The sequence below is a fragment of the Ascaphus truei genome, chromosome 1, assembly GCF_040206685.1.
Source record: "Ascaphus truei isolate aAscTru1 chromosome 1, aAscTru1.hap1, whole genome shotgun sequence".
Taxonomy (NCBI): domain Eukaryota; kingdom Metazoa; phylum Chordata; class Amphibia; order Anura; family Ascaphidae; genus Ascaphus; species Ascaphus truei.
In genome coordinates this window covers 273,083,105-273,105,467 of record NC_134483.1, presented here as the reverse complement: position 1 = coordinate 273,105,467, position 22,363 = coordinate 273,083,105, and the positions used below count along the sequence as shown (strand labels likewise).

At 39.0% G+C, this 22,363-nt stretch overlaps 1 protein-coding gene across 1 annotated transcript; it reads right to left on the bottom strand.

The window, feature by feature from the left end:
* Positions 1-4,357: 4,357 nt before the first annotated feature.
* On the bottom strand, positions 4,358-22,145 carry DUSP4 (dual specificity phosphatase 4). Its single transcript, XM_075604165.1, has 4 exons — positions 20,899-22,145; positions 6,671-6,807; positions 5,812-6,031; positions 4,358-5,025 (listed from the first exon to the last, which is right to left on the bottom strand). Exons 1-4 carry the CDS (start codon positions 21,452-21,454, stop codon positions 4,649-4,651), a joined length of 1,290 nt encoding a protein of 429 aa, XP_075460280.1. The 5' UTR covers positions 21,455-22,145; the 3' UTR covers positions 4,358-4,648.
* Positions 22,146-22,363: the final 218 nt, after the last annotated feature.

The following is a 22,363-nucleotide window of genomic DNA, read 5'->3' as shown; positions in this document are numbered from 1 at the left end:
GCAAACACCGGGAGAGCACCTTCCATTTCCATTCCGATCATGTTTACGACTCTGATATAGTAGTGGTGGTAAACCCGATTTCCCCCTACAGAATGAGCAAAAAGTCAAAATCCCATTCTGTGAATGTCCGAAGTGCACCTACATTGCCAGTCTTTGTGGTGTTAAGGGAATGTCCGGAGGGCAGCGTAAGGGATGATTATTCCTAAAATCTGCTCTGGGGTCTGGAAAGGAGGGTTAACAAACACTGATCTAAGCAATGTGTACCTAGTACTCTGCAAATTATTACTGAAGGCATTAACATAACTTTCCAAACACTATTTACATAATTCCCCGACTCAGGATAAACACAGTAATCAGCTAATCCTGATGGGCATTTCGGGTGTGCTTCATGAGTTGATGTGCAGTACCGTCACTTTTTCCTCCCATGCTCTCGCTAGAAATATACAGTTTATGATAGACTATTCAGACAAAAATGTTAATGATTTAACAAAAAGCTGTTTGTGCTCAAGGAAACAAGACTTTTTTTTGTCTGATTCTCCAACTCTAATACAAAGGGGGCTAAGTATTAAGAACCCAGACAGTCTGAGTTAAATTGATGGTAAATTGACGGTGTATCATTTTATTAAGATGAGGGCATGATTAAATATTCTCAGGAACATCCTATGTAATCAGCCCCAAAAATGCCATTTATGTCAATGTCTGTTTCGAAAATATTAAAATCAGGCCTGTGGCAGGCGATTCTGTAAGCGAGGAAGTGGCTAATCGCAGTGAAACTCCCATTAACATACGGTAGCCAATCCTTGGGGGAAGAAAAAAAAAATTGTGTTGCCATCAATAGCTTTTAAGATGTAAATACTAGTAGGGTATGCGATCAGGATACACCTTCAGACAGCAGCAACCATTTAACAGGCACAGAATTTAAGGCTCTTATTTAATATGTGGGGAAGCCACATCTCCACGTCAGGGAAGTCTGTAACCCTCATTTACTTTAATTGAGTTCAGAAAAGCATCTTCACTGCATATTGAATAAAAGCCTACGAGGAAATAAAACACCTTGATGCGCTGGAGGAAACCTTACAAACCCATTCCCCTTGAATGGGCCATAAGATGCCTTCTGATGTTAGAAGCAGTGTTATGGAATAGCACCGTATGGACCTAAGTGCCTGGTGTTAATTCTAGTTTCATATACAATAACACACACACCCACAGTGGATTTCTGGTTCTGAATCACTTTTTTTTTTTAATTTTTCTTCAATCTTTCAGGCAATAAATAAAACAAACATTTTTAAATTAAAATCAGAAAACAAATATATATATATATATATATATATATATATACACACATCATACAGCTGCCCTGTTTGCAGGATTAAGAAATAAAAATAATCACTAAAAAGATGAGGTTCTTTACAATAAAATATAGAAATACACTATTGCATTGCTTTTATAATAACATAATTCCAGTTCGAAAGACTAATCCCCACATATAATGGATATGTTCCAGTGAAGCTCCACCACTTACTTTTGGAGAGCCAGTTAGCAATATAGTCACACGTTATAGTGCAGAAAACACCATTAAGTTTTTGTGCTGGTACAAAAAAAAAAAAAAAATAAAAGTCTGGCACCTAACACCAGAAGAAGTGGTAATATAAAATGGGTCTTTGTGTCATGTCTGCTTTCAGTATTCACGCTTAAGGAGAAACCTGCAGTCCAGCTAAAAGATCTGAATTTGTGCTTCATGACAAACCCAGCTAGTTGTTTTTTTTTCCAAGTCCCAAAATAATGTTCCATACCCCACCCTGGCCAATAAACATGACATTGGCAATAATATAACCGTGTGGTTTAATAACATTGGAACACATTATCTTGCCTCTCCAGAGCCAGATGGATGCAACGCCTTGCTCGGTATGCAGTGCCCCTCGAGCACTGAAGGGTTTAATACACAGAGGTTCAGCCTGTGAGCCGTTGCTCAAGATTAAGTCTCCTGCTGCACGGCTGTGATAAAATCTCTTGCTGAAATGTGCCCAGTTTAAAAAAACAAAAAAAAATATACCTACATCTTCTAATTCACTGAACTGTTGGAAGGTTGGATGACATCAGCAAAGCAGTTGCTGTCTTGTGGCATTCAGTTTGGAAGATAAATAGATATTCCTAAACTGGCTCATTTAATAACCACAGAAGACGTATCACTGTAACAAAATGTCTTCATATACAGATGTCGCCACAGTCATTTCCCGCCGCGACATGAGAATTGCGTAAAACCGGCCGCTGCATTCCCAAGTTGCGGGCAGTCGATATAGAAACAGAGTCACTGCAGCTGTCCGCAGATCTAAACTTCCCCAGAGCAGCCGTGAAATGATTCTTTTGTCCCGCGGCACTCTGGGACATCTGGCTAGGTCTGTACATTGAACAGCCTGCCTAAATCATCCTATACGCTCACACAAGGGGCATAGGTGATATAATTCAGTCTCCTCTTATTGGTACATTATAATCAACCAACTCTGACAAACGGATTCAAATAAATAAATAAAGGAGCCTACTACTGTTCCTGCGAGTCTGTGGCTACTCTTCCAACTTTAAAATAAGTACAGGGGATTTATCAAAGTTTCTCACGTTCTCAAGAGTTTAAATCAATAAGAAATATACTGATGATTTCAGCTGGAAAACCACAAGCAAAAAAAGAATTGGAATATTTTTTTCACACCATGCTAAATTCCAGAGCAAACTTTAATATATTTCCTAGTGCCCCTATTACATTCTTTGGAATAAGCTCTGAACCACCTATATACCTCCTGTATCTTAAACACATAGCTACATTAATGACTTGACTGCCATCTACATGCATTAACAGAAACAATCTGTACATTGATTGGTCAGATTGATTATCTGTCGTTTTACACTTCTGTATGAAACAGAATGAAGACTTTATGTAAATCTCGCACTGGTTCCCATCAAGTCATATATGACATGAAGCATCTGGGGTATACGAATAACATTAGGTCTGGTTAGGCAGTTAATGGAATCTATTCAACACTTTCCATTTACTTCATTTAAGCCACTTACAAACTGAAGATTTCCTCATTAAAATTAGGTAATAAGCTCCATATATGTCCATTGCCATGCGGTATTACATATGTTGTTCCAGAAGTTGGGTTTTAACCACTTTGCTGGAAAAGATTCCAGAAATGCATTGCGGGGGGACATTGTACCAGTCAAGAGATTTGGCTGTACAGCAAAAATTATGTTAAAGAGCTTAACATACTAACTAGCCCAGCACAACTTTTATTTGCAACATCAGCTACAGCTTTCCTATCTCTCTGTCAAAAAAAGATTTAAGTAGGCCAGCAGAGGAAGGAACAACATGTTAAAGCAGAAAAATCAGTGGATATATCAAATTTGACATTTGGATAAAATACTGTCAAACTGATTACTACATATATGCAATATATAAATTATGTATACATATGTCAATATATATACACACACACATAGGTATGTGTAATAAATAAGCACCTTCTCAAAAGAAATGTTGATCCACTATTTAAGATTATGATGTAAAAATATGGTGATTTGAATACTGGGGACCTTGCTAATCTCTACAATACCTTAATAAATTCTGTGTGTATATATATATATATACACACACACCTCACTTCAAATTGTACAGTTTCTAGTAAAAGGAGATTACATGATTTCTACACGGCAAAGGTCAAATCTGGCACTGATCCCGTGAACACAAACGCTTTGAGTACATAGTAAATTGGGACCCAATAATTACACCTAGCTACTACATACTGGAAGTTTGTTTAAGAAGAACGAGCCAACCAACGCCACACTATAAAACCTCATACCCATCATCAAATACGCATATTAGTGCAAGGGAAATCTTACTGACAATACTATCAATCACTTTTGGAATACTGTGGAATTAAAGACAGAATACCTCTCCACTGCCAGCTCATTATTTTAGTCCAATTGGCAGTGAAAAGACCAATATTGTCTATGGTTAATGCACATATTTAATGTAACCCTTTACGTTGTTGTGCTCTTAATTCCAATATAATACAGATATATAATTATTCCCGAAATGTTGCTTCTTTTTGTTATTGCATTATGATACTTTGGAGGACAAAACTTTCAAGGCAAAAATAAATAAATAAAATGTTCTTTAAAACAATTACTTGCTTATTCGAAATTCAAACACATAAAAAGACCACAACAAGATTAGGCACTTTGGGAAAAATGTGAAGTAAATTTCCCAAACTTAATTACTAGCTTTAAAAAAGAAAAAACACTTTAGTGAAGCTGCTTTGCTATTAAAAGCTTCACAATACAAGGTGTATGTGTGTGTAATATATATATATATATATATATATATATATATATATATATATATATATATATATATAGTAAAAGGGAAACAAAAATACACCTTCAACAGTTCCCGAGATGGAAAACCGTGCATCATTATTGCGTGTTTTTTTTTTTGTAATGGTTTTAGGGTTAGTTCTCAAAAGGACTTCTTTATTGCAGTTCGCTTTTGCATTTTCCTCAGTGTAAGTTCAGCTCTCTTTACAAAAGTTCTCAAACTGGGCCCAACAAGCTAGGCCGGAGCCTGATTAAAGTCAGTTTGTGTCATCTTTGCTTTTTAGCAACTGGGTGAGGTTGTGATGGGACTGTGGAGATATGGAAGGCTGCTGGGGGCAGCTACAGACACAGGAAAGCTGAAGACAAAGGGAGAAGTGGGTGAGGAGGAAGGCTTGCTGCGCTCTCGCAGCGTGGCGGAAGGACTGGCAGCCTCTGTGGCACAGGTAGTGGTCAGGACCTGAGATTCGAACTGCAGAAGCTGTCCCATGAAGCTAAAGTTTGGGGAGATGATGCTTCTGCGTTGCTTGACAAACTCAAATGCCTCCTCCAACTTCACCCTCTTCTTCATCATCAAATAAGCCAAGCAGATGGTGGCAGAACGGGAGATACCAGCCTGGCAGTGCACAAGAACACGTCCATGGCTATCCTTAACCGAATCTATAACACAGGAATGGATAGAGACAGATGAGGTTTGATTAACTTACATTTTAAGTATTTTAAGTCCACGTTTTTTAAGCAGTGGATGAAATAAAAATAATCTTCCATTATAAGAGACTTGTGTAATTTGCTGGCCTGTAATTGCTGTTTATTATATTGCTGTGCACTTCGATGAAAACTAGTTTTAACTTTTGGACCATTTAAAACATACAAGTAAAAAGTCCCCCAATGCTTACTATAATTGTAGTATGATTGTGACAAATCTAATACAAAGTGCTTTTCCTGGTAATGAACAGGTTAATAAAAGCTTCAATCAGACTTAGAACTATGCAACTAATTTTGACAGATTTATTATAAACCCTTCTTCCTGGTAATACACAGGTTATTAAGAATTTATATTGGTGTTAGGGACCCTTGAGATGTGGTCTGCCGTGTAGTGGCTCAGGGGCTTACAACACTTTGGCCAAAATGTTAAACTAAAAGACCATTTTATTTAATAGATATCTATACATGTATATTTAGGCACTGTACCGTGTATAAGTTTCACTGGATGTGCACTGAGCTCTGTCTGTGTTTCATGTTCTGTCTCAGGTTTTAAATATAATGGTCATAATAACAATTTTTTTCTTCAAGGGCTTGACCAAAAGGGGTCACAGCTAAAGACACCCCCATAATCTTGATTTTAGAATATGTATTTATATAACAACAAATTGTGTGTTTTGAAATCTGTTGCAGGTTCTCAGGAAACATTGTGCAAGGCCATTCAAGGTTCATAAAAACACTTACCAACATATTCTATTGCTTCCATAAACCAGGAGCTGATGTCAGCCTTGTGGTTATCTTCTACCGGTATGCATTTGTATTGATAATGACCTTCAAAATGATTCGGGCAGTCGGAAGATACGTTCAATAAAGCTGTGATCCCCAAGGCGTCCAGCATCTCTCTTCTGGCAGCATGGTGAGCGCTACCGATGTACAAGAAGGGAAGGATCTCCACGGGACCTCCCTGTACCAGAAGGAAACACAAAGCAATTCTCATTGAGATCAGGGAGGAAACACACTGGGTGTGAGGATAGAAACTTAAGCCAAATCTGTCACTCAAGCAAAGCTGGGCCTGAATAAACAGAATACCTCAATACTGTCCCCCCCACCGCGCCCCCCTCGGTTTCTAAGAAACCCTTCTAGTATTTGTGTCCTACATATTTACGAAACCGGTCTGCTATATTTCCCACCCCAATTCTGAAAATTCAAAAAAGGCTGAGAAATAAACGCAGAGCTTCCGTCACCTCCCAAGATGCCAGTGGAGATATGCAGCATACTGTTGGCATGTACCAGCCCACTAGGAGATTTAAAAAAATAAACATTAACCCTTGCGCTTGCAGAGGAGCCTGCAACACATTAGTTCTACTTTGGCCTATGGCGAGTTCGGGTGTAAGGAGAGAAAATGTAGCCATGTATCAATTCACTATTACAGTAATGAGACACAGACTCATCCTTAAGTTCTATTTCAGACACCATGGCCCAAATTTACTAAGCGGCGCAAGATCCAAAGACTCCAAAAAGCTGGACTGGGTCCTATGGTATAACACCACTTAGTTAATAACCAGGTAAATAAATGTGTAATGTTTTTAAAAAAGAGCGTTACCTGATCATGCAAAGGTGTTCCACAAGAACTGCAGCCAATCTCGGCAGGCTCTACGCTGGCAGGCAGGGAAATAGTGTTTATGGATTTTGTTTTTGCACAGAATTCTGGGTACTCTGAACGAAACCTCTCGTAGCCTCCTGCAGCGAGAGAGAATCAGAGAAAAGGTTACACTAGATAAAAAGGTTTGGTTCCGCATAGGCATTCTCGGTTTTTTTCATTGTATAGGAAGCAGGGGGTATCCGGAGCTTAACCTCATTCATTTCAGCACCGGAAACCCACTGCTTCCCGAGTTACAGGCCTCAAAAGGGTGCTCCCGGTACTGTCCCCTTCAAAAGGAAACATTTATTTTTTTATAAAATGTTTTACCAGGAAGTAATACATTGAGAGTCACCTCTTGTTTTCAAGTATGTTCTGGGCACAGAGTTATGATGACAAATACATGGGTTACATTAAATGGGCTATACATAATATTTAAAGACATTTCCCGAACAGTTACAGATAATATGATTACAGGCGTATGAAACAGGAAGTTTAAAGCTCCCACAACACGCGTGCTAATAGGGAGTCGCGACATCATCAAAACTGCAGGAAGTACTGGCTGCACCTTCTGAGGTATCCAGTGAAGTAGGAGGTCTTTGGAGACCCCCTGCTTTATATAGGAGTAAACAATAAAAAAGGGGTTTGTTTTTCATTGGCATGCTCTTTTAAACACACAATTTTGTACCAATATACATGCTCAGTCAAAAGCTTATACAAGCTGGCAACCAATTTATACTTTATTTTATATAAATATTCTTATCCTCTGCTCGTTTTTCCATAATAAGGGTATTTTTTTACGATCTGGGCAAATTCCCAGTCTTCATGTCACACTGACCCTTAAGTTGGTGATAAGATAGGTGGAGCATTCTTTTGTCTAACTATGATTTTTAATAACAAACTGCCTGTTACATATTGTATGGAGTGTCTGTAAATCTAAGATGTTAAAAATATTTTGTAATACATTACTTCAATTTAAAAAAAGTTCTCACTACTCACCCTTTGAGTGCTCCAAAACGTAACTACAACGTCATGGGGTCTGCCACTCCAAGGGCGCCGTGACGTATTAGCTACTTAAAACAAATTGTTTGTTTTGCTAGGGAGACGCGTTTTACCCTGATGAGAAATGGAATGAGGATGCCTCCTCCCCTTCCGTCATCAGTGATGAAACAAACATATGATCATGAATGCCGAGGCCCCTTCGGCACTCAAAGGGTTCTATTCTATTTCTACCATGCTTGTCATAACGTACAGTATATGTACAATTTTGTCATACAATATTGTTGTCCTCCCTCCCACATTTTACTGCGCTGCAGAATATGTTTGCACCATACAAATAAAAGATAACAACAACAACCACCTGTCAAAATAAAATACAGGAGGGCCCCAGGTATACGGCGGGTTCAGTTCCAGGGGCCCGCCGTATAGTGAAAATCGCCGGAAAGTGGATCCGGCAGTTTTCAGTTATGCCCACGCGCAAACCGGCATTTTTAGCCTTTGTGCGCATGCGCGACCTATGGTCTGCGCATGCGCGAAACTGCCCGTTCTGCGCATGCGCGTCTTACTATCCAACATGGCGGCCCCCTTCTCGGTGCCGCCGTATCGGCGGATCGCCGAGAAGGGGGCCATGATGTACACTTAATTGCTTTGCAAATTTAAGCCTGAAAACATAACAAAAGCACAAAAACTAAGAATATTATACAGATTCTTAGGTCATTCAGTTACATTTAGCATTGTTTGTGCAATTCAGGTAATTGCAATATTTTAAGTAAAATGGCTTAGGGCAGGGGGGGAAAGGACTACTAAAATGATTTCATTGCCATTCCTAACCACACCAATTTATTTTCCTTTACCATCTATTGCCATGTGTGTGTGTGTGGGTGTGTGTGTGTGTGTACACACACACCCACACCCACAAACACACACACACACACCCATGTAAAAATGGATTTGAGGCAAAAGGTGGCACTGTGTGCTCATTTGCATTCCCAGAATCCCTTGCTGCAGTAGAAGCGCTGTGATAATGGTGAAAAGCAGGGTTGCAGACCTGTCTAAGACATGTGAATGTGCTCACAAGCGATATTTTTATTTGAGAGATATATCTGTTTATTTCAGAGTTTCAATTTACAAGGAAATACGACAGGCGGTAAGGACTGGGAAGGGAGAAAATACGTTACAAAACCAAGAAGGGGTATAGAGGGGGAGGGCAGGGAGTAGGTGGGAGTAGAAAATAAAAGGGTGGGTTGTTCAATTAATTATCACCAATTTTTTTTTACTGCAACTTAGTATAGAAAGTTCTGTTTAATACAATTTTATCTTATTCATTTGCAGCCAACATGCCCAAATAATACGCACATTCTTCAGAACCGCATTGGGCAGCATAACACTTAGAGGCAATTGTAGTAGCTAAAGTGTAGTAGCACTTACTGGGTGCTATTACATTCCACTATTTATTTTCCAAACCTATTTTGTTGACCATAAGGGGACTTACATTAAAATCAACGTTTGCTTTTCCGTGCCAAAAAAGAACAATACTTCTGAAAATTGTACACACAAAGATATTTACCCTTGTTTACTAGGCTACAGGTGCAACTACTTTTATAATGTCATGTCCTATATCTACTACGCAACACACACACACACACACACACACACACACACACAAACAAACAAACAATCAATATGTAGAGGTTATGTACAGCTTCTTCAAATACATCTTCCTTCAGTCCCTTTATAAAAAGAAAATGTGATGAATAACCATAAGAATTGTTACTTTTTCTCTTTAGAGATATCATCGCAATCTAATGGTAACACACTATTAATTTATATTGTCAATACCCAATAATCAATTCTTTTTTTAACAGTGAACACGGGACTGCGTAACACAAACGGTGTAACAGTGAAACCACAAATGCTTATCTGGAAGAGATATCTGGAATGTGCTGCATCACAACAGAAAAAGGTTAGGATCACTGTAGAGAACATAGAAGACATGTCCCCACCATGTCGCACCACAAATATTACAAAAGTGGTTTTCCTCTTTGCAACATAAACTAACATCAAAAACGAACTTCTAGTACGTCGGTTTCTATCCTTATGAATTAGTAATGACCGTTTCTAATCTTAAAAGATTCTTAATGTGCACCCTTCTAGGCTTGCTTTCGAATTTAGCCTTAACCAAAATAACTGGGTGATAGCTGCTGTATTTGTACACATTGTAGAGTTCAGGTCAGAACCAAGCCCTGAAGAAAAGCCGTACGTGGTGTTGTCTGTTCCATGGTCTTTGTTGCTAGCACACAGAGTTAAACTAAAAGCTTTTCTAAAGGCCATCTTAAACTATGGAAGAAACACAATGTTGTATAGTGTGTGTATGTTCTCTCTGTCTCTCTCTCACACTTCCCCTCCTCCTATTGGAAAAGAGTGCTGGTAATCCTTTTTTGACTCATCTGACTTTATCAGAGTGCTGTTTCCTTTCCACTTTTTTTTTTTTTATAACTGATCTCTCTTCCTCTTTCTCCCTCCTATGTTAGTGAATAGCTATATGAAAACAGAAAATAATGTTAGGCTTCAACTGCATAGAAACAGATAGTACTACTCCCACCGCTTGTCGAGTTCATTACATGAGCTTTTAATAATTACTTGATTCTTCCTCCTAGTTCTAAGCTATTAATAAATAATCAGTGACCGCAAAGGAACTTTTTGTTGAAATCAAATACATGGGCACAGACTCCTCTCCGTTCCGGCAAGTTAAAAAAAAAACAACAAAAAAAAACGCACCCAACACGCTCTGTTAATGCTCTTGTATATCCGGCTGTGATGATAATTGTTTAGGCTTTACAAGCTTCAACCTCACTCTGGGTCTTTTGCCAACAAGCACATCTTGATTAGCGTCCAGCTTCTGTAAAGATATATATATACTCAGGCTGAATTTTGCTAGCAACATATCATATAAGGCAAAGGCTACCGCAGTGCACTTAAAGAAAACACATACTAATTAGCATATAATAATGCTATGTGGTTAATGCTTTTATAGGTATAGTCCAATAAACACATAAAACTGTATATATATATATATATATATATATATATATATATATATGTATATATATATATATATATATATATATATATACACACACAGTTTTATGTTTTTATTGGACTATACCTATAATAGGGTAGGTGCATGTTCCATAATAAGTAGATAAACATACGATACCGTTCGCACGGGAATCAGCAGACAGCACTCAGGTTAAGATTTGTAGAATATATATTGTAGAAAAGACACAAATCCCCAAAGTTCCGGACCCACACACGGGACCTTCCTCAGGGTGCTGCACTGACCTCAAAATCTCTCTCTCTCTGGCACACAGCATATTACTGACCTTCGGTACTTCAAAGGTTAAGCGCATAGTAAGAAAAGCATAGATTACAGTGAAAACATCTCTGATGCTCAGATCCCCAACGTTTAAAGCAAATATGCACAAAAGGAGGGGAAAGAACTGCTAGAAGTTAAAATGCACATTTTAAACAAAACCTCTCTTAAGCGGTTTATAGAGATTAGGCATCTATAAAATAGCACCTTGTTTTCTTTTTTTTGTAAGCTTTTGACTACTTTTTAAATGACATTTCTTCTCATAAAAATAACAGAAATGAGGCATTAAATGCCAATTTTCTCATCTCTAATGAGAATAGCAAAAGGGACAAATTTAATATTAATATATTTTAAGAGTTTTTATATTTTAAGGTTTTCTATGGCTCCCTCCTAAATAAAATTGGAAGAAGTACCTGAAACTTAATGCGTCGGCAATGGTACTCTATATTTTCCTAAGAGGACTGTATAATTATCTAAGTAGAGTTTATGACACACTAAATCATGTGATGTTCAAGGTGCTATTTTTGAACGCTAATACATTGACATGCTGCATATTTCTCACTGTCTGCTGAAATATTTTTCATCATGGTCTTACATATGTAACTATGAGTTTATTCCAGCATACACATGACTGCGCATAAAATATGCCGGCAAGTCCCAGCCAGGGTACCAAATTCCTGGGTGGATGTCTGCCATGGGCAGGCTTAATATTGATGGAGCACCTAGAATGCATAGTCCCAGCTGGGAACCACATCAAGATAGCTGATGACAAGTGGGCATATAAAGTGAAGAATTAAAGAGAATCTCATGCCCTGATCCGAGGATAAAAGAGCTTACAGTCAAATAGTGGTAGCCGAAGCACAAGAATATTAAGTGGAATATCAGACATCTGTTGTAAAAGTGCAGAACTTCAGGGCCATATAAAACAAACGGAGGGCAGCATTCTCATTTGTGAATGAACTATGAGGAAAATATGAATGGACTGTGTGTGAGAGAAATGGCACATTAACCCGCTCCTGTCCTTGCAAATCTCTGCACCATATTCTTCCCATGGGAGGCAGGATTAACGCCTTAGCAACTTCTGGAAATACAAGCTCTGAGAGTAGGAAGAACAGCTGCTGTGCTTTAATTTCCCCAGGGTGGCTCAGAGTTTTCTGAATGGACCCAGACTACAACTGCATCCACCAATCTTCCCACGTCAATTAATTATCACCAGCAGACCTGCAGAGAGAAGTCTTTCCGACTCCATCTCATTCATATCGCTGGAGTGATTCATATTTTCACCCACGGGTTTGCCACTATGAAAAACGAATACACAATCAAAAAACAGAGCAGGAGGTGTGTGTGTGTGTGTGTGTGTGTGTGTGTATATATATATATATACATATACACACGCACACACACCTCCTGCTCTGTTTTTATATATATATATATATATATATATATATATATATATATATATATATATATATACACACACACACCTCGACAAACTAGGGAAAAACCACTCCCCACCCTCCCCCCCAAAAGAACTCCCTCACGACTTACCTGCGGCGATCTCCGTCTTCTCCCCTGCAAATTGTACTCTTTCCTCTGCAGGCCCTGAAAAAAAATGGGCGTGTTGCTATGGCAATGGGAAGCCGCGGTGCCGCGTGACGTCACGTAGCATCCCATTGCCATGGCAACGTGGCTTTATTTGACGTCATGCGGCCATTTTTTCAGGACCTGCAGGGTAAGCCGGAGATCGCTGCCGGATGCCGCCGCAAGTAAGCACTTGACATCAGCCAAAATGCACTCGCCCCGTGCATTTGTCGAGGTGTGTGTGTGGGTGTGTATATATACACACCCACACACCTGTATTGTAGAGTGCTAAGGCACTGTACTTTGTAGAGATCAGTCTGGGTGCTCCTGCTATAAACATACACACACACAGACACACAGACACACAGACACACAGACACACACACACGGCAGGCACTCCAAATACAATACTAAATATGTATTGATTCAACGTTTCGGTTCCAACACGTGTGTGTGTGTGTGTACACACACACACACACACACACACACACACACACACACACACACACACACACACACACACACACAGACACACACACACGGCAGGCACTCCAAATACAATACTAAATATGTATTGATTCAACGTTTCGGTTCCAACACGTGTGTGTGTGTGTGTGTATACACACACACACACACACACACACACACACACACACACACACGGCAGGCACTCCAAATACAATACTAAATATGTATTGATTCAACGTTTCGGTTCCAACACGTGTGTGTGTGTGTGTGTGTGTATACACACACACACACACACACACACACACACACACACACACACACGGCAGGCACTCCAAATACAATACTAAATATGTATTGATTCAATGTTTCGGTTCCAACACGTGTGTGTGTGTGTGTATACACACACACACACACACACACACACACACACACTTTCTTTTTAAATAATGAGCTGGAGCATCAGTTGGGAAAATGAAAAGGTTGTGCCCATCTCATCTGTTCAATTTAGCTTCTTCTAACAATATTTATTTTATTTGTTTGGGATGTGGATGAAGAGCTTAGCCTAATGTTAATTCGAAATGTACCTTTCTGGGAGACAATTTTTCAATTCAATTTGCTTGTGGTATATGTGGGCAAATAAGGGCTTTTAGATTAAATTTGTGCGACTATTACGGCAACGGGGCAGTTCAGGAGTTTGGTTACAATAAGATATTCTACCTTCATCAGTGATGGAATATCTAACAGTAACATAACACCTATATCTACAGTAACATAACACCTATATCTACAGTAACATAACACCTACAGAGACATAAATGTTAAAATGGGAATTTAATGTTTGAATTACCTTCACATGCTACAATACTATATATTAAGTCAGGGGTGCGGCAAACTTTAATGTGCCTGCTCCCCCGCCTGCTCTCTCCCCCCCCCCACTGCCCAGTCTCCGGCGTTTTCTCACGTCATATTGTCACTATTTATAGGGGAAATCTCCTGGGACTAATGTGAACTAATTCCAGAAGCATGTTTATGGAGTCCCACCTGGGTAATTCATACATTTGTGTAGGTATTTGTTAAAGTTAGCTGGGGTCTCATTTTCTCCGGCTGCTCGGTTTTGTGTGATATCACATTAAGTTGTTGTACAGTTGTACAGCCGGATCCCCCAACCTTTCTCTCAGGTTGTTGTTTCTCTGATAAGGACAGGGTGTGGGATAAGGGTAAAGAAAACAGTTGATTGTCAAACGCTTTCATATTCAGGAGGTCCCTAAGAAATTCAACTGGCCGACTATGTGCGATTGTACCTTTGAGGCTCACAATAAATAAAGTTGCTTAGCCCCACAATGACCCACGGCCTCTCCCTTAACCTCAGGAGGGAATGCTCTGTTTGTCCTATTTGTTATCCCTGAGAGGTAAGGGCAGCAGAGGTGGGAGCATATCACGTGACAGATCTAGGTAAGTTATAGTTTCACCAAGGACAAAAATCTTCAGTGGGTTTGGAATGGCATAAAAAAGGTACTTACAGGGCAGTGCCATTTAACATCAAAAGGAACTAATAGCAATGCTATGTTTAATAAGTGTGACCACCCCTGCAATACTGTGTCCACTGGACAAGTATTCTTGTGTAGATAGAACATACATTCTTACATACATACAATTACTCAGATGTCTGGAACTGGGCGACCCCAGAGCTTTGACTGCATAGGTTCAGCTCCAGGGCACACCCCGGTTCAAGTCATGTAAAAACGAATAAATGAGCAGCACGGATTGATGCTTTCAAGGGTAATTGAATCTTTGTAAGGAATCCCATTTACATGTATAACTTCATTTTTCTTGTTTTATTTGTTGCCCAGTTGAAACCCTTTATAGCCAGGTCACGCGCGATTCAAAAAGGGAGCTGCATCCGTTTTTGAGTTGTAAAAGCGGATACTATATTGAAACTGAACCCCTTAAATTGCACAGTAATGTTTTGTTAAAGTGGCAAAAAAAGTAGTGATACTGTGCCAGATTCAAAGAAAAAATTCAACATTTATTAAACATTGGGGCAAATTGCTTTGCAACCTAATTTCAGAAAGATTTAGGCACAATATATAGAATTTAAAAAAAGTCAGGACAAATGTCCGTCTTTAAAAATTATGTAGAGTATGTGATTAAATAATAAAGCAGTGGTACTCTAGGTTTTAATCAAATATAAAGCAGTGTTATTCTCTACGTCTTAGTACCATCCCACTTCAACCACTGGTTAAAGGTCTATCTGGCAATGAAAAGGTTAACATCACCATAGACAGCAGTGCTCATTTCCATTTTTGGGGGGTTACTTCACTTTGCTTTAAAAAGGCAGTTTACACATTCAAGTGAAGAGCAAAGGTCAGCAAATTGTCTTTGTGGTATGGACAAAATGGTGTCATTCCAGCAGCAGCTGACTGGTCAGATGGTCAAGCATGAAATGCAAGATACAAAAACCGGGGGTATTTCCATAGCTCCACAGCACTCACACACAGAGGTGGGAAACCCTTTGCTATAGCTAACCCGTTTAAAGGGTAAAAAGGACTCTTCAAAGACCAGTGAATAAAAGAAGAAAAAAACACCCCATAGAAAGAACTGAATTCGGAAAGCAAAAACCTGGTATTTCTCTGGTTCAGCCAGGTTAATCTGAAAGAATGAAAGGAATGTGAACAGAAAAAAGGAAGGAGGGGGGAGAGGATGTGGTAAAGAGAAGCGTATACAGTGACATCACTGCTATCAATGGGGTTGGTGGGTTTACTATAGAATGGTTTTCAGAGCACAGTAGCCTTGTGGGTAGAAAAATAATGAAATTGTTTAAGGATGAATGAAATAGACGGATGAATGAAAGCGAAAAACACCAGTGCAACCATGCCCTCGTCTTTATTTAAAGTGAACAAGGTGAATTTATATGTATATATAAATATATGTAGTGAATATATTGGAGCAAAATAATTTTATAATCAGGTTACAGCCCTAGAAAGGTGCAGCTCCAGCATAAAAAAAATAAAAAGAACCCCAGGGGTGTCTCTGCATAGAATACAGACGCACTCAGGAATGCTTCTTCTTCCAGGATACAAGAGAATATAGTGCAGTACAGTATGTCTAATCTAATGTGTATCCTGATTACTGCTTTCAAATAGCATAGTAAAAACATGTTATACTACTGTATGTTTGTCTTCTCTCTATTCTGAGGCATACGAGAAGATCTGACATTGATACTGCAATACAATTTTATTGTGAAAGGCTTATATTTATCTTATATGTGAGTGCACTGGCAATCATTTATTTTCTAAATACTCGGATTGGACATACTGCAGCATATTCTGCTTTTTCCCCCCCTCTTGCATCTTGGGTGGATAAGCGGATTTTCTCCTCGAATTTGAATCCGCCGCAGATCTGCCAGTTCCACGCATCAGTCTCAAAAAGGCAAATCTACCATTTATTTTCCGATTTACTGAAAATCAGTGTCCGCCAAACGGGATCCAATCCGATTTCTGGTGAATCCGATTTCTGGTGAATCCGACGTCGGATTTTATATAAAAATCCAGAAATCTGAGCCCCATTTGACGGATTTCAAAGAATCCGTGCGAGCTAACGTTGCTGAAATCTGAACTCTGATTTCAACGTGCGGATCGGATTTAGTCTGACGAGCCAGGTGAATATCAGGGAAAGGGATTTGGACCAGTCCGACCATCTCTACTCCTGGGTCATTCTGTATTGTTTATGGATATAATACATTGTAGTAACATCAAACTGAAATAAATAAATAAATATATATATATATATATATATATATATATATATATATATATACATACACATATATATATATATATATATATATATATATATATATACACATATACAGTGTTCGACAAACCTATACATTTGCTCGCCCCGGGCGAGTGGATTTAACCCCCGGGCGAGTAAATATTGGCCCAAGCAGCACACGTTTGGTACTAGGTGGCGAGTAGATTTTTTTGTGTGGCGAGTAGATTTTTGGTGATTTGTCGACCACTGCACATATATATATATATATACATACACACATACACATATATATATACATACACACACACATATACATATATATATATTTATATATATATATATATATATACACACACACATATACAAAGATATCATGTTGGCAAAAGAGATAAATCTATGTAATCTCTTCATTTATAGATTGTAGGTGCGTGGAAATGGGCAGTTAGCACTATTTAAAAAGAGCATTAATTATTTTGCACATGACCTTTTAAAATGAACTGTCCCTTCTTTAGGCATGATCCTATATAATTAAATTTGCCATTAAAAAAAGTACTGTTTGATGTGGAGGAAAAATTGCAGGGAGTCGACAGCACAAGCAACCTAGACTATTCTACATATTTATTATTGTACGCGAACAAGAGTTACAGACTCAGTTTGGAAGGATAATATGCATTAAGAAAAAAAGAAAAGAGCTTTGTGTGAAATAATAAACACTGTTACTTAAGAATGATGATATACATTCCTTTACATATGTGGTGCATTTACCACTCTAATAGATTTTGGCTTAATTGAAGCACACCCTTCCCCTGCTTTACACCATGGCTGCATTGTCTTTGTTTCCATCAGATCTAACCTCCCAGATCTCGCCATGAACAACAGATTAGGGAATCAGAAAGGGTTCTAGGCAGGCTCTCTGTTCAACTCATGCTGCCAAAATGAATCCTGGTTTTTATTAAACCTTTCAGGGCATTATACAGTATAATCTAAAGTCCTCCAGCACTCATTAGGTTAACTAAACATGCTGTTCTTTATCAATTTGCTGATATAGATAGATCTATCCTATCTATCTATCTATATTACTACTGTGAAGCGCTATGTACATTAATGGCGCTATATAAATAAAGACATACAATACAATATATCCAGGATTTCTGTGATTGTAAGGAAGACACTAATTCTGGTGTCTTTTCATTGGATAATACCAGGGTGAGTGGGGTTAAGGGCTGTTAACGCTCATTCACAGAACACAAAGGCTCAGAAATCACAAGAACGTATGATAACTATGCACGGCTCAAACCGTCAAAGGAACTGTAAACAAAAAGCACTTCCACAATTTTGAATCGAAAACAGAAAAAAGAATTACGGCTTCCACTGAAGAAATACAGGCCATCAGACGGCTTTAACAAGGATTCAATATGTACAACATTTGTTAGATTTCCTCTGTATGAATGGGAAGGGTTGATTATCTGTATAATTAATAATGCACTCAAATCAGAGAGCAGTCAAGTGCAGAATTTAATAATTTCTACACCACTATTTTGGACAAAGCTTGTAATTTCCAAAGTACAACCAGCAAATAAACACTTAAAAAAACATAATAATAATTATAAATATTTTTTAAAGGTAGCCTGAGCGCTTGATTTTTCCCCCAGTAAATGATGCATGTTGCATACTACCCAATATAAAGCAGCCATTATTATATGGCTCTCATTTCCCAATGTCAATGAACAATATTAAGAGAAAAAAGGTCTAAGAAAGGTAGCTTTCCAACAAAGCGAGAACTAATATTATTTTGTTTTCGTAATCAACATGCACATTGGCACTAAATACACAAATCGATATCTTTATTATTCCGTTTCATGGTCTCTAATAATCTATACATGAAGCGACTTCCCATTACTTGTACAGCAAACAAGCTTATTCAACATTTGATAATCAATGCTGGCTTTACAAGTATCGCACTTTTACATGTACCTTAGTTTGCACTCAACATCACCTTAAACCCAAACCTCTTTTCCTTTCTTATTCCATTCCAAAGCATTTTCCGATCACATAAAATGTATGTTTGTCTGATGATGTTCCCATCGCTCAAAATACCACAATAAAGCACAGGATTCCGCTCTTGCTGGCCATACATGAATGTGTTTGTCTGCCAGTATACAGTATGCTGTTCTGTATACAGCATATTATAGCTTCCACAGCCACAAAAGCACCTATCTATTGTTTAGTACCCAAAGAAAAGCAAAATAAAGCTACGTTACTTTCCCAAAGTCACATAGGGTCAGTCTGTGCTTTGTGCAATAATGGTACCCTGTTTTAAAGACCGGTGCCTTTACCTCAAAGCTGAAATCTATTGTACATCTGGAAGGTTGCAGACATATGGCTGGCTATCTGAACACCTTTGGAGTTATAGCATGTAACAGTCCAGCTTTCCTATTACAGGACCGCAAACGCCAAGCCTCTTGCTGTGGCCCCTTGCCTGTGATCAGGCTTTTGGGTGGTATGATAAGAATCTCGGTTATGTACAGGTCTAGCACATTAAACTGCACCCCTGTGATGCCTGCGCAGTAAGTAAATGTATGTAGAAGCATCCCGTTCCGATATTTAAAAAAAAAAAATCACCAGTCACCAATATGTACAAAGATTTTTTTTTGCTATTTTTTCTGTGACCCAGGTATTTTGGCTTATACTGTTCTAAGGGGTTATAAAATGGCTGCCATTTACTACTCTGGAAAGAAGAGAATGTCTAATTGTTAAGCATGTATTATATCGACTATGTCAAGAAATATGAAACATTAACATGTAGCTCTGCTTTAATTGTTTGTTTTCTTCAAAAAAACTCATAACACTCTTGTGTCCCCTGACATAGTTAGTTGCACAGCAGTTTGTAAATGAAAGGTTCTATGTAAATACAAGTCAGTATTACTATTATTTAAATCAGACGCTTATTATCTACTACTTGCGCCTGCATGAATACCTCTGATGCACAATTGCAATGTGCTTTGCAAGTGGAAGGCACTATATACTGTAATACAATACATACGTTATTGGCACTATCATTAATGGCTGCAGGATTACTTGGGAAATGTATTTCTAAAACACTGTGTAAATATCAATAGTAGTGTTATCATAATACATTTGGCACTATGTATTTTTGGTGGCTGGACATATGCACCCAAAGTATAATTATAAAACAAAGGTTAGCATCAGTATTGTGAATACCATTATTAATATCACTGTCGCCTTACGCTAACTGCATGTGAAATAGAATTGTAACCCAGTTTAGAGTAGAAAGGTCATTTTCAAATGATGGGACTTTATTACCTATTGTATAAATATTTAGTATTTTACAGTTATTTTTATTTCATTGTACTGCATGGTGCAATACGTTGACAGCTTATAAATAAATTACAGGATTCAGTGATGGTAATAGGAGGTAATGAGTGTGGCCATCTTATATACATTTTTGCTTTGGTTAATAAACAAAAAGGAATTAAATATAGTAGCAACCCAATCCAAAGTATCATGGAAACAGCCTTTCCCGAACTCAAGACATATCCAATAGTTTTAAATAGCATTTCTTAACAGTATAAATACAACCTATTGTTGCAAAGTATGTGTAGTTACTTGTGGAGCTTTCTACAAAGTAATGCCCAGTGCCACTAATTATTGGGGTTACAGTGAAAACCATGCACAGTACCACTAGTTATTGGGGTTCCCATCTAGTTTTGTGGTTAACCTCTCCTTATACATATTAGGGGTGTATGTGTAAAGGTAAAAGTGGTGCAATTATGGGGCAAAACCATTGTTCCAGGTATGTAGATCAAACCACAAAAATCAAATTGCCTTCAATGGCATCTTGCACACTTCTGCCTTGATACATATAGCAGCCCATTGTTCCGATAGGTTTTGGGAGGTGTAAAAGTCGTTCTGAAAGTAATACCCAAACCATGCACAGCCGCACTTTATTGTTTGGTTTAGTTTTGGAAATAAATACCTTTGAGCAGGCAAATGTCCGCGCTATCGGTGTCCCTCCGCAGCGCCTGCACCACCAGGGACACGGTGCTGTCTTCCCGCAGGGACTCGGCGCGGGGGCTCCTCTCATCGTACACAATGATCGCCGAGTAGAGGCCGGAGCGCAGGCGGCTCAGCACCTCCTGCACCTCCCCCTCCCCCGCCGCCGGCAGGATCTGCTCCAGGCTCACCGAGCCCTTGGCCCGGCGCCGCACGATGGTGTTACAGCGCACGTTCACCGAGCCCAGGATGAACCCGGCGCTGTGCGCCAGGAAAGGTCTGCAGTCCAGGAGCAGGCAGGAGCCCCCAACACCCACATTGCTGCTGCTGCTGGGGTTACTGCTGCTGCTGCTGCTGCTGCTGCTGGGGTTACTGCTACTGCTGCTGCTGCTACTGCTGCTGCTGCTCGTGCTGGGGCGATGGGGAGGGACGTGGTTGTTGTTGCTCACGTTGCTGGTCCTGCTGTGCATGCCTTCTCTCTGCAGCAACCTCTTCAAAACGTTGCAATCCATCTCCCTCAGCTCGTCCATGGTCACCATAATACCGAGAAAGGGAGGCACGAAGGAGAAAGAAAATAACCCAACAATAATAATAATAATATTATGTGGATCTTGTATAATAAGGAATGTAAGGCAAGCCTCTGCCTGTCTGTATGGTGTGTGTGTGTGTGTTATCTGCAACCCAAAGGATGGTGAGTGAGACGGGTCTGCTGCACGCTGCTTATCTCTCCGCCCTTGAGTTGTGACGGTTCTTTCTGGCTTTGTTGCTGCGAGCTTTTTAGGAGGGAGAGAGGGAGGGAAGGAAGAGAGAGAGAGAGAGGAAGGATGGGGGGAAGGGGGGTGTGTAAGAAGGTTGAACCTTCACCTCTTGTACATCCTGCTGCTTGCCTGTTCTTACCCCCGCTTTCCCTCCCTCCTCCTGTCTGTCTGCCCTTCAGCGGAGAGAAAGAAGATGATGTCTAGAGAAAGGTGCTCGATGTATTTCTGAATGGTGTTTATTATTGTGACACGATGTCATTGGTGTGTGTGTGTGTGTGTGTGTGTGTATGTATATATATAGCAGAAATATATATATATCTCTCTCTCTCTCTAACAAATGGAAATATTACTGTGTGCTAATTTGCATGTCTTAATATTTCCATTTGCTATATGCTTTACTGTGGAGGGTTTTTGTCACTTTTTTTACCCACAATAACACAACTCATATATATATATATATATATATATATATAGATAGATAGATAGATAGATATATATAGATATAGATCTATATATATATCAATCATTGGGAAATATTACTGTGTGCTCATTTGCATGTCAAATAAATATTTAAAAAAAAAATATATATACACACACACACACACACACACACACACACACACACACACACACACACACACACACACACTTTACTGCATAGACAACAACCCTTTCTTTTGTTTTCTTCTC